The 24,269-nt window shown below is 42.8% G+C and overlaps 2 protein-coding genes across 5 annotated transcripts in view; one reads left to right on the top strand and one right to left on the bottom strand.

Annotated features, from left to right (window-relative positions):
• The window catches only part of FAM184B (family with sequence similarity 184 member B), a 92,548-nt gene extending 78,733 nt beyond the window's left edge, over positions 1-13,815 (bottom strand). For all 4 annotated transcript variants that reach the window (XM_034771976.1, XM_034771978.1, XM_034771979.1 and 1 more), the window contains exon 1: positions 13,602-13,815. In XM_034771976.1, coding sequence (XP_034627867.1) covers positions 13,602-13,736 — 135 coding nt within the window. In that variant the 5' untranslated portion in view covers positions 13,737-13,815. The remainder of the gene's footprint in view (positions 1-13,601) is intronic.
• Positions 13,816-23,526: 9,711 nt separating this feature from the next.
• Positions 23,527-24,269, top strand: part of NCAPG (non-SMC condensin I complex subunit G) — a 42,650-nt gene continuing 41,907 nt past the window's right edge. Inside the window, exon 1 of the mRNA XM_034772423.1 lies at positions 23,527-23,733. The gene's annotated coding sequence lies outside the window, so the exon portion shown is untranslated. The remainder of the gene's footprint in view (positions 23,734-24,269) is intronic.

Genomic DNA, 24,269 nt, shown 5'->3' with positions numbered 1-24,269 from the left:
GGTTCTCTCTCCTTTTTAACAGTCCATAAACCTCTGGCAAGTGTTCTTTTGAAGTGTATCCCCAGATAAACGTAGTCTCCCCATCTGTTTGTCTCGTCCTGTTGTCTTATCATCCCCCTGTGGACTTGTGTGTAAATGTAACTTCTATCTCTCACATCACCTTGCTCAATTACATTGGAGATACAGGTAAACCAACATCCCTTTGTGTAAGACAAGCTTTCTTATCAAGTCTGCCTCCAAAACATATTTTAGGAACATATGCCCAGCACACATACATAACTCTTTATGCACCATCCATCCATAACTCACACAATCATATTCATGACCAGCATGTCACCTGTTGTGACACTTACTCAATACACTTTTATAGTACAATAATATTGTATGCAATCTATCAATTAAATTGCTTATTTTGGAAGGGGTTTAGGCCTCCTGTCCTCCCCTTGGGTTATGTAGACCGTCACTATCACAGATAGATAGAAATATTTTGTGCCTTATTTATACCACAGTGTAAAGGAATGCTCAGGACACATAATATAATCTACTGCTGTGCAACCTCTGTTAAAGGATTGCATGAGAATGCAATACCTTAAGAAAGCTAGGCTAAAGGGTGCTGTAGCAACTCCTAGCTCAGATACTATTTTTTTTCTGATTGTAATGTCTCAACCCTAGCAGATATAATACTGCTTAAATAAATGGGTGTTGGAGATGTACAATTTAGAAAGTCACTGAAATATGGTACTTATGTATAGTATCCAAAACTAAAAGCTAGAATGAGAAAAGAGTTACTGAGACTAGAGCCCGTACTTGCCATTTATTTTCTACATTTAATGGCTCATTTACTTTTAAGCTTTACTACTTTTTATCAATTCTTACATTACAGGCAAAATGAAAGACATTTCAGATAAAAATATTAAATAAGGGGACTTGAAATAGTAGCTTGAATTTGGTCCAAATTTATATTGTAAATCAGCATTTATTTGCCTATTATTAAAAGTTGTCTGCAAACTTAATGCAGTTGGCTAGGACCAATAAAATGCCATGATGGATAAAGAGCAGAGTAAAAGAGAGGTTAAAGGCAAAAAAGGCATCATTTTAAAAATTGGAAGTCAAATCCTGCTGAGGGAAATAAAAAGGAACATAAACTCTGGCAAGTCAAATGTAAAAGTATAAGAAGACTGGCCAAGAAAAAATGTGAAGACCAGCTAACTAAGGACACAAACACTAACTGCAAAAAAATTATTGTTGTTATTATTATTTTTAAGTACATTAGAAGCGGGAAGCTTGCCAAACAGTCAGCGGGGCAACTGGATAATCAAGATGCTAAAGGAACACTCAAGGAAGACAAGGCCATTGTGGAGAAGCTAAATGAATTCTTTGCATCGGTCTTCACAGCAGAGGATATGGGGGAGATCCCCACATCAGAGACATTCTTTTTAAGTGACAAACCTGAGGAACTGTCCCAGATTGAGGGAGGAGGAGGTTTGGGAACAAACTGATAAATTAAACAGTAATAAGTCACCATGACTCGAGGGTATTCATCCAAGAGTTCTGAAGGAGCCCAAACATGAAATTACAGAATTACTAACTATTCCAGGGGGAATTCTGCACCACTGCACACGTGCAGAATTTATGTTTCCTACAGATTTTTTTCTCTTCGCAAAATAATACATTCTGCTGGAGAGATGCTGCAATTACACCCTTCAATGACCAGATGCTGCTGTGATGCCAGAAGAGAGGATGCTCTACAAGCCCAAGTAGCCAGCCATAGAGAGGGAGAGAACAGAGGTTGCTTTTCTCACAGTGCCAGGGCTGCAGGGCCAGGAGAGAGGGGACAGTATATAGGGGGAAAGACAGAGTGGGGCACACGGGGCTGCTGGGGGGGGGTTACATACACTGGGGTTCAGAAGGGCTAGTGGGGGACAGACTGGGGCACGGGCACAGGAGCTAGTGGCATGACAGCATTGAACCAAGGGCTGAATGGGAGTGAGATGCAGGCACACAAGGGCAACAGGGTGGGGAGGTGCAGGGAAAAATGGGGATGGGACAGATGTGCCTGACTGAATGGGAGAGTCCAGGGGTCAGCCAGGAACTCCCTAACAATCCGTTCTCCTCCCCGCCCCCCCAAAAATCTATTCCATACTCTCCTCCCAATGCCTAACAACCCTCCAGGTTCATTCCCAGCAATTACTTCCCTCTCCCTGAGCTCCTCCTATACCCCTGACTCCGCCAAGCCTTTGCACTGTTTCTGAGGGGTGAGGGAAATAGATTTCTGTATTGCAATTTAAACAAATTATTACTCAGAGTTATGTATTAATATGCCTAGTACAGAATCTATTTGTCAAAAAACTAGGGCTGTTAAGCGATTAAAAAAAATTAATCGCAATTAATCGCACTATTAAACAATAATAGAATATCATTTATTTAAATATTTGTGGATGTTTTCTACATTTTCAAATATATTGATCTCAATTACAACACAGAATACAAAGTATACAGTGCTCACTTTATATTTATTTTTGATTACAAGTATTTACACTATAAAAAACCCCAAAAGAAATAGTATTTTTCAATTCACCTAATGCAAGTACTGTAGTGCAATCTCTTTATCATGAAAGTTGAACTTACAAATGTAGAATTATGTACAAAAAAACCTGCATTCAAAAATAAAACAATGTAAAATTTTAGAGCCTGCTGGCCCTTCATGCTTCAACCACCATTCCAGAAGATAGGCATCCATCCTGATACGGGTTCTGCTCGATAACAATCCAAAGCAGTGCGAACCAATGCATGTTCATTTTCATTATCTGAGTCACATGCCACCATCAGAAGGTTGATTTTCTTTTTTGGTGGTTCGTGTTCTGTAGTTTCCATCAGTGTGTTGCTCTTTTAAGACTTCTGAAAGCAAGCTCCACACCTTGTCCCTCTCAGATTTTTGAAGGCAGTTCAGATTCTTAAACCTTGGATCAAGTGCTGTGGTTATCTTTAGGAATCTCACATTGGTACCTTCTTTGTGTTTCACTGCAGTGAAAGTGTTCTTAAAATGAAAAACATGTGCTGGGTCATCATCCGAGACTGCTTTAACAGGAAATATATGGCAGAATGCGAGTAAAACAGAGCAGGGAACATACAATTCTGTCCAAAGGAATTCAGTCACAAATTTAATTAACGCTTATTTTTTTAATGAGCATTATCAGCATGGAAGCATGTCCTCTGGAATGGTGGCCGAAGCATGAAGGGGCATACGAATGTTTAGCATATCTGGCACGTAAATACCTTGCAATGTCGGCTATAAAAGTGCCATGCAAATGCCTGTTCTCACTTTCTGGTGACATTGTAAACAAGAAGCAGGCATTTATCTCCCTTAAATGTAAACAAACTTGTTTGTCTTAGCGATTGCCTGAACAAGAAGTAGGACTGAGTGGACTTTTAGGCTCTGAAGTTTTACATTGTTGTTTGTTTTCAGGGCAGTCATGTAATAAAAAAAAATCTACATTTGTAAGTTGAACTCTAATGACAAAGGGATTGCACTAAAGTACTTGTATGAAGTTAATTGAAAAATACTATTTCTTTTGTTTATCATTTGTACAGTGCAAATATTTGTAAGCAAAAATAATATACACTTTGATTTCAATTACAACAAGAATACAATATATATGAAAATGCAGATAAACACCCAAAATATTTAATAAATTTCAATTGGTATTCTATTATTTAACAGTGCAATTAAGAATGGGGCAGCTATCTCCTATGTAAATCCAGCATGGTAGAATCAAAACAATGAAAACCCCATTTACAAATGCGGGGATGAGAAGCCCACAGGAAGAGAAGAACCGTATGAGGTCAGCTTCCTGGTGGACTCAGAAAGCTGAGGGCTTCCTGCCTTCTGAAGTAAGGTCATTGAACTTTGGGAGATATAAGCAAGGATAGAAGCCATCTTTGGCATCCATCATGGACAGACAAGAGACCAGTACTCTTGCCCTCTGAGAAAAATGGGTCCTTCAACCAAGGGCGGGGGGAGATGTCGAAGTCTCTGGCAACTGAATATAGGTGAGGAACCTGCTTAGGGAAGACCTTTCACCTAGAAAAACAAGGGAAGCCAGCACTTTGTACTATTCTGGAAGATCCTGACTGAGGGAAAACCAGCCGTGGCTGGGAAGAAAAATGACTGAGAGAAACCATCTTGAACAACGTGTGTGTCTTGCTAAATTAAGTTTTAGACTTTTAGATGCACTTTCACTTTTATTTGCTTGTAACCCTTCCTAATTTTATTGCTCTTACTTAGCATCACTTAATCTATGTCCTAATGTTAATACATTTGTTTTATTTTATTATAAACCAAATCAGTGTGATGTTTATAGGGAGGAGTGTATTCATACTAGTTAAGTTAATAAGCTGTGATATGTCTGGGTGTCTTTAAAGGAACGAACAAAACATATTATTTCTCTGAACGGTCCAGGAGAGGGATGGACATTGCAGAGCACATGGTTTTGGAAACATTTGGGACTGGGAATGTGTTGGAGTCACCCTGCAAGTAGTAACCAAAGCAGATGGAAGCCAGAGTGAGCTGTTGGGGTCAGAGCTGTTGAACCAGGGCTGTCTAGCACACAGATGCTCAGGGTATGACCTGCATGCTGGTATAGAGCAGTCCATGTTGGGAGCTACAGCAGCAGAGCACTGTGAGGCACCCAGGGTTACAGGGCAAGTGGTGACACAACGCCTCACTGGTCTGAACTGCACCCCAGAATACGACACTTACATATTTAGGAACCTAAGTGGCTGATTTTTAGTGGGACCAAGGATTCCTAGCTCCCTTGCCTCTTACATTAATGGAGATATCCTAGAACTGGAAGGGACCTCGAAAGGTCATCAAGTCCAGCCCCCTGCCTTCACTAGCAGGACCAAGTACTGATTTTGCCCCAGATCCCTAAGTGGCCCCCTCAAGGATTGAACTCACAACCCTGGGTTTCGGAGGCCAATGCTCAAACCACTAAGCTATCCCTCCCTACATTCTTGGTTCCCATTGAGATGGGAGGGTGCCTTAGGCATCTAAGTTTGGAAAGTCTAGCCTGAGTCTTTAATGCTCGCAAAAGGCTTTGAGATCCTTTAAGATGCCTTGAAAGGGATTAACTTTTCCTGTCTACGTGGTGATCAGTGTCAATACTGTATGCCCATGAGAAAAAAAAATCATAGCTCTAAAAATATAATCCTTGTTTAGATGTAGTCTCACGCTGCCTCATTTCTGTAGAATATTGAACCCTTCTATGGAGTGCTGAGATCAATAATTATACCTGCCTTACATTTTACCAGGAAGCTAGAACTTAGATGGCTAACACATAGGCTACACCTAAAACTTAGGTCGACCTAGCTACATTGCTCAGAGCCATGAAAAACTTCATAACCTGTGCGATGTAGTTAAGTCGACCTAACCCCCACTGTAGATGCATCTAGGTCAACAGAAGAATTCATCTGTTGGCCTACCTACCCCACCTCTCGAGGGGTGGATTTACAGCAGAATACAGCAGGGGTTCTCAAACTGGGGGTCGTGACCCTTCAGGTGGTCGCAAGGTGGTTACAAGAGGGTCGCGAGCTGTCTCTTCGGCGGGGCTGACATTCACAAGCCCCTATTAAATTAAATTAACCCCCCCATTTTTAATTTATAGAGGTGGCACAGTCAGAGGCTTGCTGTGTGAAAGGGGTCACCAAAACAAAAAGTTTGAAAACCACTGTACTACAGTGATAGGAAAAAACTAGGGCTGTCGATTCATTGCAGGTAACTCATATGATTAACTCAAAAATTAATTGCAATTAAAAAAATTAATTGCAGTTTTAATCACACTATTAAACAATAGAATACCAAATGACATTTATTAAATATTTCTGGATATATTTCTACATTTTCAAATATTTTTATTTCAAGTACAACACAGAATACAAAGTGTACAGTGATCACTTTATATTGTTATTTTTATTACAAATATTTGCACTGTAAAAATGATAAACAAAAGAAATAGTATTTCTCAATTCACCTCATACAAGTACTATAGTGCGATATCTTTATCGTGAAAGGTGCAATTTACAGATTTTTTTTAGTTACATAACTGCACTCAAAAACAAAACAATGTAAAACTTTAGAGCTTACAAGTCCACTCAGTCCTACTTCTTGTTCAGCCAATTGCTAAGACAAATAAGTTTGTTTACATTGCAGGAGATAATGCTGCCCGCTTCTTATTTACAATGTCACCAGAAAGTGAGAACAAGTGTTCGCATGGCACTTTTGTAGCTGACATTGCAAGGTATTTATGTGCCAGATATGCTAAACATTCATATGCCTCTTCATGCTTCAGCCACCATTCCAGAGAACATGCTTCAATGCTGATGATGCTCGTTAAAAAAAATGTGTTAATTAAATTTGTGACAAAACTCCTTGGGGGAGAATTGTATATCTCCTGCTCTGTTTTACCCACATTCTGCCATATATTTCATGTTATAGCAGTCTCGTATGATGACCCAGCACAAGTTCATTTTAAGAACACTTTCACTGCAGATTCGACAAAATGCAAAGAAGGTACCAATGTGAGATTTCCAAAGATAGCTACAGCACTCGAGCCAAGGTATAAGAATCTGAAGTGCCTTCCAAAATCTGAAAGGGAGAAGCTGTGGAGCACGCTGTCAGTAGTCTTAAAAGATCAACACTCTGATGCAGAAACTACAGAACCCAAACCACCAAAAATGAAAATCAACTTTCTGCTGGTGGCATCTGACTCAGATAATGAAAATGAACATGCGTCAGTCTGCCCTGCTCTGGATCGTTATCAAGCAGAACCCGTCATCAGTATGGACACATGCCCTCTGGAAAGATGGTTGAAGCATGAAGGGACATATGAATCTTTAGCGCACTTGGCACATAAATATCTTGTGACACCGGCTACAACAGTGCTATGCGAATGTCTGTTCTTACTTTCAGGTGACATTATAAACACGAAGCAGGCAGTGTTATCTCTTGCAAATGTAAACAAACTTGTTTGTGTGAGTGATTAGCTGAATAAGAAATAGGACTGAGTGGACTTGTAGGCTCTAACATTTTACATTGTTTTATTTTTGAATGCAGTTTTTTTTGTACATAATTCTACATTTGTAAGTTCAACTTTCATGATAAAGAGATTACACTACAGTACATGTATTAGGTGAATTGAAAGATACAATTTCTTTTGTTTTTTTACAGTGCAAGTATTCGTAATAGAAATAAATATAAAGTGAGCACTGTACACTTTGTATTTTGTGTTGTAGTTGAAATCAATATATTTGAAAATGTAGAAAACATCCAAAATATTTAAATAAATGGTATTCTATTATTGTTTAGCAGTGCGATTAATTGCGATTAATTTTTTTAATCATGTGATTAATTGCTATTAATATTTTGAATTGCTTGACAGCCCTAAAAGACCCCTTCCAATTGTTGTAGGTGTCTACAGTACAGAGCTACAGCAGCATAGCTTCATCGCTGCCATAGGTGGCCGGTATAATAGACCAGGGGAGGCTAAACTTCTCCTGGCGCAGCCATTGCCTCCGGACGCTGGGTTGCGGGTTTTTGCGGTTTGCACGGGCTAGGAGTGGGCTTCTGCCGGAGGAAATTTTTGCTTATTATTATGCACCATGCAGGTTCCTGGGCGGCTGAGAAGGCAGTATCTTCTCCTCAGCTTCCTGGGTTTCCTGTTGGGTAGCTCAGGGTCTCGGGTGGGGAGACACGGCGCAATGTATTTCCCATTCGGCAGCTGGGGCTGGCCCGGAGCTCCTCCGGCTGTGGACAGGAGGTGTGGGTGGGAGTTCGGGACTCCAGCTGCTGGGCTGGGTGGCATTCGGGGCTCTGGCAGGCAGAGGGATGGGGCCTCAGATGGAAGGGGCGGAGCCAGAGGGCTAGCCTCCCCTAAGGAGGAGTCCAACCGCTGCCCATGGATTCACTGCAGCTGTGTCACTAATGCTTGTAGTACAGACACACCCTAAGACTCCTTTTTTAACTGATGTAGGATGCCAATGAAGCGAGTGCTTAAGCAAAGTAAGGCCCCCATTCAGAAAGGCACTTAAGCATGTCCTTACATTTAAGCATGTGACTAGTAGTCCCACTGATTTCAACACACATAACATTCCCCTAAGCCAATTTTCTCTACTGACTAACACAGTCCATGTAACTGAACAGCCAAACAAAAAACAATGTACATGTTGCACAGATGGCTAACAATCACTAGACACACAAGGTCAGATGGATCCCTGGAGGAAATGAGTTCCAGAGGGGCAAACAACCCCAACTGAGAATATTCTGCCATCAGCCTCCAGGAGTTCAACCCTGGGAAAATACAGCAGAAGGATGAAAAGACCGTGTTGTGGTTAAAGCACTGGGCTGGCACTCACCTCACTAATGGCTTTTTGCTTACCTGATAATATCATTACATATTTTAGTAGGATATCTTATGCATGCCAGGCTCTGCTCAAGAGACTAAAGTCTGGAATAGACTGAGACCCACTGGTATGGCTGCAAGGAGAAGTTTGCATATAATGAATATCTGTAGAATGTCTAGTTCTTGCCAGCCATGTCAGAATCTCCTTTTAAATAAAAGTTGATCCATTTTCCTCATTGCTGTTCTCTGAAAGCTCATTTGTATTTCTCAAGTGTCTTAAATAAAAGGGACAATCCTGAGAAGTGCTGAGCACCTGCAACGCCTCTTGTAGTCAATTGCAGTTAATTACAGAGCTGTGAGTACTCTGTACTTCTCAGGATTGGGCCCAAAGTTTTTAATGAAAATTGCCATTTCATTCTAAGATGAATGTTATTGTGATAAAGAGCAGAAATACAAAGAGTTGGCAAGCACAATACAGACAGTAAGTCAGGGCTGTAGTATTATTCTCACTAGGTTGGGTCCAATACAGAAAGCTAAGTTTAATTACTAATACATAGTTGACCAAATTCCGCACTCAGCTCCAGACATGAAAGTCCACTGATTTTAAATCCCTATTGATTTGAATCCATTGGGGTTGCATAGGTATGTATCTGAGAGCAGAAGTGGTCTTTGTATCAGTCAAGCACAACTACAACTGTGTGAAATTTGGCAGTTTCCATTTTACAACATGGACTTTGTGAGTTCACATGCCCAGTGTTTTGTTTTCAGAACTCAAACTCAAAGAAAAAATCAGCTGAAACTGCTAATTTTATCTTGTTTTAGGTTTACCGAGTTTCCACCAACCCCACAGATCTCCCCAGGTCCCAAGGTCCACTTGAAACTTGGATGTAGTTTGCCGCAAGGTTTGTGATTTTGGCAAACTGGGCTCAAATTTCAGGTTTGCATGGATTTCATTATGAAAGTTTTATACAGACTTAATAAAAATCCATTGAGCAAGTGTTTGTTTTTCTACCTTCCCTTTCTAGGACACAAATCTGAGGCATCCAAACACCCACTAGGAATACTTTACACAAATATCGGTGTACATACATAGTATTGCCAACACCAAGGATTCCTAGGTCCCGAGTCAAACTCCCCCAAAATATTGAGTTTTATCAAAAACAATCTCATGATTTTAAAAACAACCAACCAAAATTTTTGAAACTTTAGGGTTCATGTTTTTAAGCTTTGCTCTGGAACCAATACAACTAGAAACTTCATTTTAATTAAAAAAAAAATAATAGAGATTCTCACATGATCCAGGAGCTGGAACAACATCAGATACGCCAAAAAAATATGAGAATTGGTATCAATGTGAGGTTTGCCACCCTTTCAGTGTTGTATTGACAAAGAGACTTCTTCACATCATAGGCATATATCAAGCATACGAAGCTGGAGGTCCAGCTAAACTCTCAAGTAGTGAGAAAGTACTTGTGGTTACTGGTTGTTTAAAATTTGATGGGACTGATGTATTGAAAACAATGATTTTTTTTTTGTGAGAAGCAAATCAATCTACAGCTTTCTGTACCAAGATATGAATATATTTTCTACAGTGAAGCTCTATTTAGTCACTTGCTCCGTTCATGCCATAAGCAGGGCTGGCTTGTGAACTCTTTGGATTCTGGTACTTCAAACTCATACAACTCTATTATGCAGTATTTAAAATGAAATTAGTCATCTTCCCACAGCCAAACTGATGTTCTCTTACATTACTTACAGATAGTTATTAATAACCACTGCTAATACTATCTGACATTTATATTGCACCTTTCATCCCAAAGGCTTTTCTATGCTTTACAAGCTACGTACATACTGGCAACCTCAGCTCCTTCCATGCAAAAATGCACTTGGCTGAAAGTAGAAAAGCTATGCCATCATCTCCCTCCTTGTGAGCAGAATTAGCAGTGATACTATTTGTAAGTATGGGATAGGCGGGTCTAGGGCCTCCCCACAAGATTAAAGGCCCATCCCCTCAACTAAGGGGGAGATGAACCACTAGGCCCAGTCCACAAGTTAATACCGGTATGTGGGACAATGAAAGAAAAAACAGAAACTGGAGTGAGGTACAAGGTTAAAAATGAGGGAGCCTGAAGGGGACACTGAGCAGAGAACCCTAGACCATGTCCACTGCTCCTCAAAGGTGTCTCAGGCATCAGTGGACACTGCCTAGAGGAAATCTGCCTGGAGACATGATTGGATGAGGGACTGGAAATAATCCCTAAAGTCAGAGAAACCCCCTCTCTAGCTTCCTCCTCCTCATATGATAGATGGCCATTTTTGCCAGTGCCAGGAAGATGTTGGCGAAGAGGTCCTGAGACTTTGTGGGGCCATGGATGGGGTGCACATGAATCAGGAGATGTGAGAAAATGTTCAGCCAGAACCTCTTAGGTTATGGAAGAGCTGGAAGTGGGGCTGCAACCCCAATACACCCCCCTCCCCATCACTGAAATACTGACACCCCTGGGGTGGAAGGTGGCATCTCTTTAACCACATATAGCAACATTATATATTAGTTTCAGGTTAGAGGTGGAGATGAATACTATATCCAGTTGAAATTGAAAGGGGGAATTTACCGTAATGTAATTTTCCACACTGGAATTTGGCCAGGAGAAGAGGACCAGTCAAAGGGGCATCTTTTTACTTGCTAGGCCAAAATCTGACCTACTTAGACAGATTTTCCAAACAGAAGCCAACATTTTCAGCTGGCCTCACTCTGGGCTCTGAATTGCATGTGAGATGTTGCCTGCTGAAATTCTGAGGCCACTTTTTGAAAAATTGGACCTTTTATGAAGCCTTCTAGGGTTTTGTTGTGTTTATTTTATTTAACATTGCTGTGTCAAGAATTTAAAAAACAAAATGGCAAGAGACTTCAGCCCAATCCCTGCCATAATCTTTGCATAGGTATAGCCTTAATAAGTATCTCATTGCAATAAAAAAAAGTGCATAAGGGCCACATCCTATAATTGTATGAATTTACTCTTCAGATGTATTTTTATGAGCTTTAGGGATAAATCATCTCAGTTTTAGATGATGTAGCAGTATCCAGAGGATGAATCCCATCAAAGGCAAAGAAATCATCCCAACCTTCCCATGAATGCAGTGGTGGAATTCTAACAAAGAGCTCTGAAAAGCCTCACATATCACTGGCTAAGAACTTCAGTGGCAGGAAGGAATTTGCACTCAGGTGAATTTTTACCCACAATGAATCAGAAGAGAACCAGATTTATTTTTCCTAATCCAGAGAGAAACTTTACAAAATACCGTTGCTGTATTTTGGGACAGAATAAAAGATTTTCTCTCAACATTTATTTGGAATTAAAGATGCTTTAAAGCAAAATTTTGATATGACTTAAATGCTTGTGGAAGGCATTGTGCTGAAAGCCTTAGAGAATGAAAACCTCTATTTATCCACAGAGAGTTTCAACAGTATGTTTCGCCACTCTGCTGAACAAATATGCCTCAGGTCTGATCTGGCAGGATCATCTGAAAGGTTGAGTTGGTGATCCTATGAACTCCTGGTGCTGTAAACAATCAAGTCTCACTTTTTAAAAATAAAACTATGTAATAACCTTACTATTGTTTTTCAAATTGAAAAAATGAAAAGAACTTGAAAATTAGCTTTTGAATGTGATCCTTATGGATCAACTACTTCAGTACACCCTGTGGGGTGTGCCATGGAACAGAAACTAGAGTAAGTGTAAGAGGTTGCTGCTATTCTGAGTCTTCAGCCAAAGATAAAGTGGACCAATGATGGTGGCTGAACTAGTAGGTAGAAAATGAGGAGCCATTTAAATTAATCTTCCAGTCACCTTTTGTGCATGCGTAGTTGTGGGGCAAAGGAGCAGCAATGTCAGGGATAAATAAAAAATGAACATGATTAAACAAGTCATAACCTTACACGCTGATTATTTCTAGGTACTTATATGGGCCTCATCCCTGTTGTGTCTGAGTACCTCCTAAGAAATGAAATGCTACAGATACGTGGACAAGTAGTTTAAATGTACTATAGGATCAAAATGTGCATTCATGTGCAAAAATGTGCATTCATGTGTGTATATAAAATAAGTAGAAATAACCATTACTATACACATGCACAAACACAAAACACTTGTGTATATCTGCGTGGACGGCATACATACAACACACACTCCATATTTGTCATTATTTAGGGATGACTGAAGAAGTCACCAGTAGCAAAATACAGTATCCCTGCCCAGTGAACATTTATATTTTAATGATTTCCTACTGTTTTATGTTCATACCATATTTGTGGCAATTTAAACTGAAGTTAGTACTTTTTAATTAATAATGAAGGGAGTGGAGGTTATTAGATAGATTAATGGACTATATGCAGTCATGTTTCCATGGATTGTGTTGAGTTTGCATAATATGTAGAAATAGAGCACATAAACCTGGGCTGGAAGTAGTTTTTTTTTTTCTCTTTCATTGACACAATGCAGAGTACAAATAGCTTGAAGGACAGTTACTACTGCTACAGGGTTTGGGGCTTTTTAAAAACTTTTACATGCTGTAGGAAGTAGCCAGGCTAAACCACTGTGTAACTCAGGATTAACTGACAGGCTCTACGTAAACGCCCAGTGTGGTAGTTTAGTGACTTTAGTCCACTCTGACCCCCAGTACCTATCCTTTGCTAAGGTAATTGAATCTATTTTTTATTGTCGCAAACATACCTGATACATGTAGCTATGCACCATATGCTATAAGCTGTATTGCATTCCACACAGCAAAGTTATTAGACTTGTAGGCAGTATTACTTCAGAACCAGTAAAAGGCAAACAAACTCTGATCTTTAAAGACTTAAGATAAAAGCCCGATAATATCCTCCCGCCTACCCGACGTAACTTCAGAGAGTTACAGCTCTCTCCTCGTTGTTATAATTAGGGCATGCTGTGCGCCGCGACTTGAGCGTTAGCCGCAGAGGCAACAAGCAGTCTAGTGAGGTTGATTTCTAGCACCCCGAGGGAAAGCGTTTTGAAATGAAGTTTCTGCACATAGATCCCCCAGGTATTTCCTTATGAGATAAGCTAAACATCCTTCCTCTCTCTTTTTTTTGGGGGGGGAGGGGGGTCATCACGAGAGGAAATTTCCAAGCAGCCACCCCCGACTCCCTCGCCCGAAAGGCGCTGAATGAACAGCAAGATTTACCTTGGTGAGCTGGGCAATCTTCTTGCACATTTTTAGGTGGAGTTCCTGGTTGCATTCCTCTGTCGAGCTGCAGTGAGCGGCTTTAGCTTCATTGCAAGTCCCGGGCTGATGAATCTTGTTTATGCCAGAGGCCATCAGACATGAAATATTTTAATCTCTCTGTAAAACCAGATGTAGGGGTGTGTGTGTGTTTGCTCTAAGTACTGTACTGCAATTCTGGCACCACCAATCCTCCCCCCCCCCCCCCCCCCCGTGTGTTGCGCACACACAGTCCAGTAGCACTAGAGGAACTTCAGCCCCTAAACAGGGCAGCCAGATCAGCTGCCCCCCTCCTGTCTATGCAGATGTCCCGGTGCTTCAGCAGAACACCCAAGCGAGGAGCAGGCAGACAACATGTGCTCCTCCTGCTCGGGTTTTTTTTTTTTTTTTTTTATGATTCTTTCTCTCCAAATGGTTGAGCTTCCGCCACGAGAAGATGCCAATGGCTGGATGCTACAAATTCCCCAGAGGAGACGCTGAGCCAGCCTTACAGCCAGAAGCACAGGCATTGCTGGAGATAGATTACAGAGGCGGTCTGCAGACTTGCTTGGGGATGGCAGGGGGCACGGGCGAGTGCCTTTGGCACCTTGTTGAAGGCTCTGTTGTTTTACGGTTCATCTCCATGGAGCATCAGCAAAGCGAAGTACTTAGCGAATCTTGTCAGTTTCCCTTTGCACCTCCACTCCCACGTGGACTGGAGCAGCCCCTTCCAGCCAGGGAGCATGTAGGGGGAAAGTTGAGCAAGTTTGGGTGGGAAGGACCCTGGCAATCGCTCTGCTTATTACGCAGAATTGATCAGTTTTCCTTTGGTGCATCAAGTGTAGAAACTCTCTACACACTGGAGGCTGCGGGGAGGCACAGTTCCTAGGTTCCAGGTCCTTTTCTCTCCATCTGCAACCCTGGCTCCCGTGCAGGGCGTTTAGGCTTCAGAGTCTAAAGGAGACTGCAGAAGAGGCATGGGAAAGAGGGGTGTGAAAGAAACACAAAGTGGCACAAAAGGTTAACTATGCTAGGAAGGGGAAATGATTGAGAAGGGGGAGAGGAGGAAAGGGCCGGTAAGGAGTGAAGATAAGGTAAGGGGAAAATGCTACAAAAGCAACGGGAAGTATTTAAAAAAAGGAGGTGGGGAGAGGGAAGGAAGAAGAAAAATCGGGAGAAGTCAGAAGAAACGCAAGGAGAAGGAAAGAGAGAAGGATGAAAAGGCAAACAGGGAAAGACACTCCAGACCCCAGGCTTTAGAGAGAGCATCCTCTGAACTTCAGCCAGTGCAAAAGATTCCAAAGTCCCTGGTAGTCAGGAACTCCTGCATCTCCCAGGTGGCTGTGCCTGCCTTCAGGGGATGCTGTGCTGCTCCTTCTCCCCGCAAGAGTCTCAACCTCTTCACTCCCCCAGAGACTAGGGGGGAGACACCAGGAGCCGCAGTTAGTGGGTGGTGGGGAAGGGGAGACCTCGCCCAGGGGGATTAGAAATTAGTGGGTGGAGTGTGAGTGAAGAGTAGAAGAAAAGGCAGCCCCCGGTAAGTGAAAAAGCAGGGAGAAGACAGAGATCCCTGGGAGCATAGGTGGTGAGTTATATGGGCAAGTGCTCTACCAATATTTAAGAACATTAAATATGCATATGACTTTTTTTCCCCACACATTTATTTTATAAATAAATTTCAACTAAACAAAGTTCAACATTTATTCTGTTACACTTCAAAATAACAATAGTATTGTTTCTTAATATTAGGCATACTGATGTTGGTTGTTGCAAGAAGCCTAATCTTCAGTGTATTAGAAAAATGTATGATAGCCTAGAAAATCATTGCTCAAGTTTCTAACTGGAAAAATGTTAGCCCATCCTTTTTGTTAGAGGTGATCTTCCTTTTGCTTCAATAGTGTAGGACTGAGCCCATATTGTGTAATCAGGCATTCAGCTCAAATAAAAATCATTCTTGTTAAACTTGTATATATAGTACATCTGTAACAGTACTAGGGTTGCCAACCCTCTAGGATTGTCCTGTAGTCTCCAGAAATTAAAGATTAATCTTTAATTAAAGATAATGTCATGTGATGAAACCTTCAGGAATTCATCCAACCAAAGTTGGCAACCCTAACGAGTACATATTTTGTTTTCTCCATATAGGTCCTGATCCAAATTTCACTGAAGTCAACAGGAGTCTTTCCATTGATTTAGGTGGACTTTGGATTGGGCCTCATCCCTGTTGTGTCTGAGTACCTCCTGGCTACTTCTAGGGGAGGGAGAGCATCAAAATATGGCCTCCCCTTCCAAAACATTTTTGAAATGTTTTTTCCTCCCTCTACCAAAAGGTGAAGGGTTCAGAACAAAACCTGCATGCAGAATAAGTAAACCTATCTAGTTCTCATCTGGAATTCTTGTACAACAGTAACACAGCAGAGACAAGCTGTTCTGCTAACATAACAGCACTTGGTCATATTGCCCATTTATTCTATATGAGTGACTCAGAGGTCAGAAACACTCCTCCATAACTGGTGAGTCAATAGCAATAAATCTTTCAAAGACACTCTAAATCAATACTATCAGGATTGGCAAACACGGGTAAAATTATTATAAAATACTTGCCATCTTAAACTAGCCAAGTTTTATGGTTCTGGCTAAGAGTTTCATGAGGATTGAAACGGTATTTATTCAGGCTTTTATAACATGTATATCACATATCTATCCCTTCATATTATTCAAACAAATATCAATATAATTAAACTAATTGTTTGATCCATAAGCATCAAGCCCTCCTGCCTGATCTTTCCCATTAGCTCAACGGAGACCTAAATCCAGCAACCCACCTCTGTTCTAAAAACCCACATACAAAGAGCTTCTTCTTTTAGATGTTCTAGGAATAACTGCTAATGAAAGACATGAATGCTTTACACACCTAATTCAACAATTAGGAAAAAGGATATTCACTCTACAACACTTACATTAATGTGTGTGTGTTTATGGTCTTGTATAATTTATGTACTGTGAAGTGTTTTGAGAGCCTTTTAAACAGGACTATAAATACAAAGCTCAATTCTTTCATCAATTTACATGGGTGCCAATCCCATTAAAGTTAGTGGGATTGGTGCTTGTGTAGCTGAGGGCAAAATTGGATTGAAACGCTAGACCAGATTGTTTTACAGTTTTTTTAGTCCAATGCTATTGAAAACCTGAAGAGCAGATAGGCTAGTCACTTTTGTTCTTGAAACATTTTGTTTCATCTTAATTAAATTATCAGTAAAATGGACTGCAAACTCCTCAAATCAGGGACTGTATCTTCCTCTTCTATCCCTGCTGGGATCTTTGGGTGCTACTGCAATCCAAGTAATCATTGTCATATCTGATCTTTATTTAAATTTACTTTGTCACCAAAATACCTTTTTGGAACATAAAAAATTCAGAGGCTAATATTCCCATCCTACAGAAAAGCCCTCTGGAGGGAAAAAGTAATCTGAAAGCTCTGTGAAACTAAGTGAAGTCACCAAGTTTGAGGAACATTTCTCTGGGTAGGGGAAATCTGGACTTGTCAGTAGGGGGCAGGTGATGCAGTCTTCAAATACTGCAGACCCAGCAGAGCTGAGGGGATCAAAGGATCTGAACAGATGGATTCCAGAGTATCAGTAGGGAGAACTGGCCTTGCTGCATGTCTCCCTGACCTGCTCCTCTTGGCAGCATGACTTCCTCAGAAACTGTGCTGCCATTCGCTTCACCTGTGCCCTAACCTCTGCTTTCCCCTAAGGATATAGCTACCAAGCTTTGCGCAGCTCCATGAGTGACATTTCATGCAAGTTATCTAATTAGCTAATTTACATATTGGCATATAACCATAAACTTCCATTATAACTGTGTGTGATTCAGTTTCAGTGAAAGTTATCAGTTTAAGAGCTCTAGTAAATGAAGTTTGCGGGTTATCTACAGGGTAGTGCTATGGCAAGCTTGCCATACACTGTTCTGCCTGCCAGCATAGTTCTACCCAAACCACGAGGGGTAACAAAGATAGTTCAGTGTCTCCACAGTCTGCACAATTCTTGGCCTCTCTGCCGAGTCTGCCACTTAGTGCAAACTGTGGTGGTAAATTTGTCATGTGAGAGCTAGAAGTGAGGCCTACCAAACTAATCTCAAATAGAGGCCACTGAACATCTATTAGATCGAATAGGAACAACTTCAATCTTTACAGTATTATGCTGGATTCAGACTGGTGACCTACAGATAAGAGGCACCATAGTCCACTAGATACACCCTGACCAGTGATGCAAGTACAGCAGTACAGTATGGTACGCCAAACCAGTAAGATATTTATAGCTGGTACTCTGTACCGGAAAGAGACAGGAGGAGCAGAACATGGGGCCGCTGGGTGGCCCAATTCCAGCAGTTCCTCCAGCGCAGCTATACCAGCTCCACCCCCAGCCCTTCCACACAGCTGCGTCTCCTGTCTGGGGTCTGTACAGCAGCCCCACCGGAAGACAGGGCTGGGGGCGGGGGTGGTGTGGTACAGTCACGCCGGAGGAGCTGCCAGCATGGGGCCACACAGTGGCCCCACATTCTGCACCTTTCCCTGCTGCGGTTCTGCAGAGCCCTGCAGTTCAGAAGTCTCCGGCGCAGCAGGAGGAGGACAGAGCCCCCTCCCCCCACAGGTAACATGGGATGGATCATGGGGAGGGGATGGGAAGAGAGTGGGGGTCCCGGGCTGGGGGTGGGGAGGAGTCACGCGGGGGGTCACGTGGCCCCCCTTTAGCTGGTGCCCACCACTGACCTGACACATCCAGATCTCCAATAAATGCTAACAGAAGAGGGTTTGTTATAGGTACAGTTGGCAATGAAGTCTGTTACTATAGTTTCCTGACACTTCCCATTGCAACTGTTTTCAGTTTTCATAACTGTCGAACTTCAACCATTTGGGCCAATGGGAGCTGCGGGGGCTGTGCCTGCGGACGGGGTGATGCCTGTGGATGGGGAGGCATGCAGAGCTCCTTGGCCACACCTCTGCATACTACGTAGGAGCCAGAGGGGGGTCGAGCTGGAGGGGGGGTCATGCCAGCTGCTTGCTGGGAGCCACGTGGAGCGGTGCAAGCCCCCGACCCCGCTTCCCGGTGGGAGCTCAGGGCCGGATTAAATGGTCTGATGGGCCACATGTGGCCTGGAGGCTGGAGTTTGCCCACCCCGGTCTATGTGCTAGATCTAAAGGTTCCAATTCTTCTTAAAGTACTTAAAAGTCAGGAAATACAAGAGATAAGGTTGCCTAATTCAGCCCCCTTGTGAACATGCATTATGATACTGTCTTTAATTACATGATGGCTTCTCAAAGCCCCATCCAGCACTACATCCATGCTTCTATGATCGCATACTGTTTTTTCCAATATAGTTATCAGCATGATTTATTAGCATCTTCATATACACAGCAGAGAGCTCTACTTGAGCTAAAGAACTAACTTGTAGCAGAAGTAGGCTGTTAGCTTCTATGTGGACCAAGGCTTGGATTGACAGCACCTGGGACCCTGTGCCAATGGGTTACAGTACAAATCTGTTAATGAAATATCAGGATTCCTGGGGCATATTTATTCTGAATGACGTAGTGGCTAAGGAGATGAGGCTTCTGGTTGTCCTATTAGAGATCTGAGTTATCTTTCCTAGTAGGAATATAAGACCTAGCAGAAATATTACCATCACTCTGTGGAAGAGGTGAACCTACAACTCAATAGTTCTTCACACAGCACACAGTCCACCTGTGAAACTCCTTGCCTGAGGAGGTTGTGAAGGCTAGGACTATAACAGGGTTTAAAAGAGAACTAGATAAATTCATGGAGGTTAAGTCCATTAATGGCTATTAGCCAGGATGGGTAAGGAATGGTGTCCTTAGCCTCTGTTTGTCAGAGGGTGGAGATGGATGGCAGAAGAGAGATCACTTGATCATTACCTGTTAGGTTCACTCCCTCTGGGACACCTGGCATTGGTCACTGTCGGTAGACAGGATACTGGGCTGGATGGACCTTTGGTCTAACCAAGTATGGACGTTCTTATGTTCTTAATATCCTGGCTCAAAATCCAGTGTGATTTCCCCTAGGTTAGAGAATATTATGTGTAGAAAGACCTCAAACTCACATGTACACTTTTCTTGAGATGCAAGCTAGCATAACAGCGTTGCCAACGTGTGACTATCAAAAATAATTTAGTCCACACTCTAGCTTTGAAAGACCTCTATAGTTTAATTAAAAAACAACCATATCTCTTTTGTGTTACTAGAGCACCAAAAAGCACTGAAAACTGGCAATTTTTTTTTGCACACTCCTTTAATGGAAAACGAAGGACAATTTAATTTTTATGGGTAAATATCTAATGGGATAATATTTACACCACTTCATTCCTGAAAGTTCAGGGTGCTCTATTGTTAAGTATATATTCCTAATGCTTTTTAAAGGATCATTATTTTAGTGGTTCCAGTCAATTCCTTAGAAAATGAAGACCCAACAAGTACTAATCTTGTGGAGGATTTGTGTGTAATGATAGATATTTTTGTAAAGTGACTGCTTCCCTAGCACAGTATTGGTTTCATCCAGTATTTTGTTTTTAAAAGTGTTGCTTAAGGTATGAGAAGTAATTATTGCACAGCCACCGTGTATTACTCTAGGATTGCTATTGTCTTCTCCCTAGATTAGCAATGTAGTATCAGGCCAAAACATTAGGCCTGAAAATTTGATAAGAATTTTTGACTACTCTACTTAAAGAATCAGGTATCTGTTTTTAATACATCATCCAACAACCCATTATGTTGTAGTACAGTGTGTAAGGAAAAAAAACCCATATGCCTGTTTTTCTGCCAATATATTAAAGGTCCTTGTGACCCTGGGGCTGTTTCCCTTAGTTCCCAACATGTAGATCACACTCACCATAATCCTTGAACACAGCTGAAAAGATAAAATTGTTTTATTATTTTTGCAGATAAAAAACTGGTATCTTGCCTCAAAAACATTACTTTGACCCAAAACTGAAACAAGACTGACCCCTGGTGGTCATGTTTTATATGTTTGTCTGAATGATTTTCTCATTCTCTTGGAAAGACAGAAGTAAGTGTTACTCTTCTGGGAAGATATTTTGGATATATATTCGATCCTTTTTCTATATACACTGCATCATTGCTAGAGGGGATAAAAAGAGCATTATTTGGGGAAGATTAAGTTTGCAAACCACAACATATTTTGGGTTTCAGTGCAATACTTTTGGGAGTAAGTTAAAAAATACTATTCATTTCCTGATTGAAGTTGACCAATTTGAATGCAATTGTATGATGAAGAGGAGAACATTTGAAACTCAGGCCAGAGTAATTACACAAAATACTATAATTTCTCCTATATGATGGCCTAGAATTTCTCCTTCCTAAATGTGCAACCCTATACATAGCGGTAAGTAGATATTAAAACATCCCCCAAAACTCTGCATGAATGTACAGTAAATTTAAGTTCCTAGTGTTCTCGGTCTCCATGATTACATATCCTTTTCTACAATTTTTGTGACTCTGACTCTTTGCGAACCTTCTCAGATTCTCCACTGTTCTGATATTGTATATTCATTTATACCTGTGCAAAGTGGGAGGAAAAGATAGATGTTCACCTGCCTGTCTGTCTTCCCTGGAGGGCTCAATCTGGTAGATGTGCTCAGAACCCACATAGCTCCACATAAAACAGGTGATGGCTGGGGGAAGTCTTACAGCCTTTAGCCCAGCACCTACAGTATTCAATTAGGTCACAGACACTACCAGTTCATGTCTCCCCTCTGTTAGATGAAGGGAAGATATTTGAATAGGGAACTGCCACCTCTCAGGTGAGTGCTCTAATCACTGCCCTATAAGATAGTCTGATGTAGGTTTTCCTTAGTGTCTCCTATTGAAGTTGTTCCACTTTAATTAAATGATTAACTAATCAAATATTAATTGGGCCAGAAAAAGAATGATGCTGTAGTCCAGTGGGTAGAACATTCACTTGTAAGATGGCTGAGCCATGTTCAAATACCTTTACTTCATCAGGCAAGGGGGAACCCTGTAGCCTGCTACATCCTGAGCGAGTACCCTAACCACTGGGGCACAGGTTATAAGGGAGCATTTCTTCCTTTCTCTACTCCCCGAGGCATTTTGTAAGAGGTTAGGAAGCCTCCGAGCACACCTACTGGATCAGGCCCACAGGGAAGAAAGGCAAGCTAATTAATATATATCTTCCCATGGTTCAATCGTTCTGTGGCTTATGTGGGAGACAGGCATCTGGGTGTCTATCATGAGGCTGCAATGTGCATGTCCAGAAGCAGAACCTTAGGTGTGTAGGGAATTCTTATTACAAAAACTTTGGTGCTGAGTTTAGGTGTTTACGGGGTTAGGTGACAGACAAGCAGAGGTTTTGTGGATTACACTGGTGCCTAAATCTGGGGTTTAGGCACCTAAGTTCCTTTGTGGATCCAGGCCTCCTTTTACAAATTCACATTGTTCCATTTTAAATTCTTTCCCCACATGTCTCTCAGTGCAGAGATAGCAGGTAAGTTGTAAAATCAAATGAAAGAAAAAGGAAACAGTGAAGGAAGAAGAGATAGGATAAGTGAGATGACAAATGTGTCCTCTGTAGGACCTGCTTTCCGCCAAGGATAAAAAGAAAGGTAAAGAAACAAAATATTTATAAAGGATTCTCTAGGATGGGGAGCCTGCCTTTTCGTATAGTCTCTGGAGATTGAGCTAGTTCAAATTCAGTCTTTTAATGTTACCTCCAAAAAATACAGTATTTTATTAATTTCAAATTAAACTTTCGGAGAAAGTCTTTATTACATATGGAGAAACCCTCCCCTTGGAATATTAAGGAGCTCAGTAAAACACAAATATTAGTCTGGAAACTCAAAGTAAAGGTTACACAAAGAAAACATCCAAGCTTTGGAAGAAATGGAACTGTTCATCCAAACAACCTTCAGTTAGCACCTACCATCCTTCAGCTCTGCAGATGCCTAACGGACTGTGCCAAACATGAGGATGGTAAGGATTCTAAAAAGTTTGCAGCCTGCAGTTGTGAACACTCTAAATTCACTTTATTTGAATAGTTTGCCTATAGAGTTGAGGAGCTCTTGGAGCTGCGCAGAGCCAGGGCAGGCAGGGAGCCTGCCTTAGCTCCCCTGCGCCACCGACTGGACTTTTAAACAGCCTTTTAAACTGGGGCGAGCTGGCACTCGCGGCTCAAATCCTGCAGGGGAGCGCCGAGGCTCAGGGCTCCTGGCCGGTGGCGCCAAGACTTGCTGTGGTCCGGATGAAATTAAGCAATGGGTCAGATCTGGTCCACGAGCTGTAGGTTCCCCATGCCTGGTTTAAGGCACCGCTCAGGGCACTCACCAGTGTCCAGATGTAACAAACATGATTACTGTGGTCCCCCCCCCCCCATTGGCAGCTTTGGCAATCTGCACCAAGTGGTAGGGGTGTGGAACCGTTTTTATAATGGGAGTGCTGAGATCCATTGATCCCATCCAAACTTTGCTGGAAAAACCACTTCAAGCCCGGGGGTGGGGCAGCACCCCGCACACCCTTCGTTCCAGCCGCGCCTATGCCGCCAGAGGGGCACGTCGGCTCCTCGTTCACTAGAAACCAGCGCACCGCCTGCCGTGCCCATCGGCTGTGTCAAACCTAGCTGCATCCTGTCCACACTGCTCCCCGCCCAGGCGGCTGTTCCTACGACTGTACCTCCCCCTACCGCCAGACTCGACATCTCCTGGCTGTTCCTACTACTAAATTCCCTCCCCCAGCTGTTCCGACTTCCTGGGCAGCTCACGCGCTCCCGGCTGTTCCTACGACTGCACAACCCCCCTCGGCTGTCACGGCCTGCTAGTCCGAACTCTCCCGGCTGTTCCTACGACTACTCGGTCGCCCGCCCTCCCCCGGCTGTTTTTGCTAGTGTCTCCTCCCCCTTCCTGCTTTTCGCTCTCCGACCGGAATCCTCGCGAGACTGCTCAGGGCGCTCGGGACCGATTTGAATTAGGTAACGGCAGCAGCGCGGGAGCTGTGGCCGGTACGCGAGGCCCGGAGCGGGGCTGACACGGACCGACGCGATAGATCAGCGCTTCCCAGCTCGGGGCCCGGCAGGTGAGAGGCGCCCGCTCCCCGGGGTGTGTGTGTGTGTGTCCCCTACTCCGCGTCCTGGTCCGGGCACGCGAGTCCTCGGGGTCTCGCAGCCGCTGCCGCCCCTTCCTTCCGCACGGGCGGAGCGGCGCTGGGCTGGGGGCAGGCTCCTGCATCCGGCACAGCGCCCCCCCACCCCCCCGCCGCCGCCGCCGCCGCCGCCGCCCGCGGGTATGTGTGGGGCGGGTCAGCCGAAACTACTTGGCGAACTCGACACAAATTTGCAAAGACTTTGGTGGAACTTTTTTTTTTTTTTTGCCCGTGAACTCTGTGCTGCAAACATAGGGTTACCATATCTCATAAATAAAAAAAGAGGACCCTCCACGGGCTCTGGCCCTGCCCATTTCCCCACCCCTAGCCCCGCCCCAACTCCGCCCCTTCCCCCACCCTAACTCCGCCCCCTCCTCCCTCCCACTCCCAGCCACAGGGAAAGGGCTGCCCCAGTGTTACCAGCTTCAGGGTTTGCCGGGCAGCCCCCAGACCCTGCGCCCCCGGCCGGC

This window comes from Trachemys scripta, chromosome 5 (assembly GCF_013100865.1).
Source record: "Trachemys scripta elegans isolate TJP31775 chromosome 5, CAS_Tse_1.0, whole genome shotgun sequence".
NCBI lineage: Eukaryota > Metazoa > Chordata > Testudines > Emydidae > Trachemys > Trachemys scripta.
The sequence above is the reverse complement of the archived record's forward strand: the minus strand, read 5'-3'. Positions and strand labels throughout refer to the sequence as shown.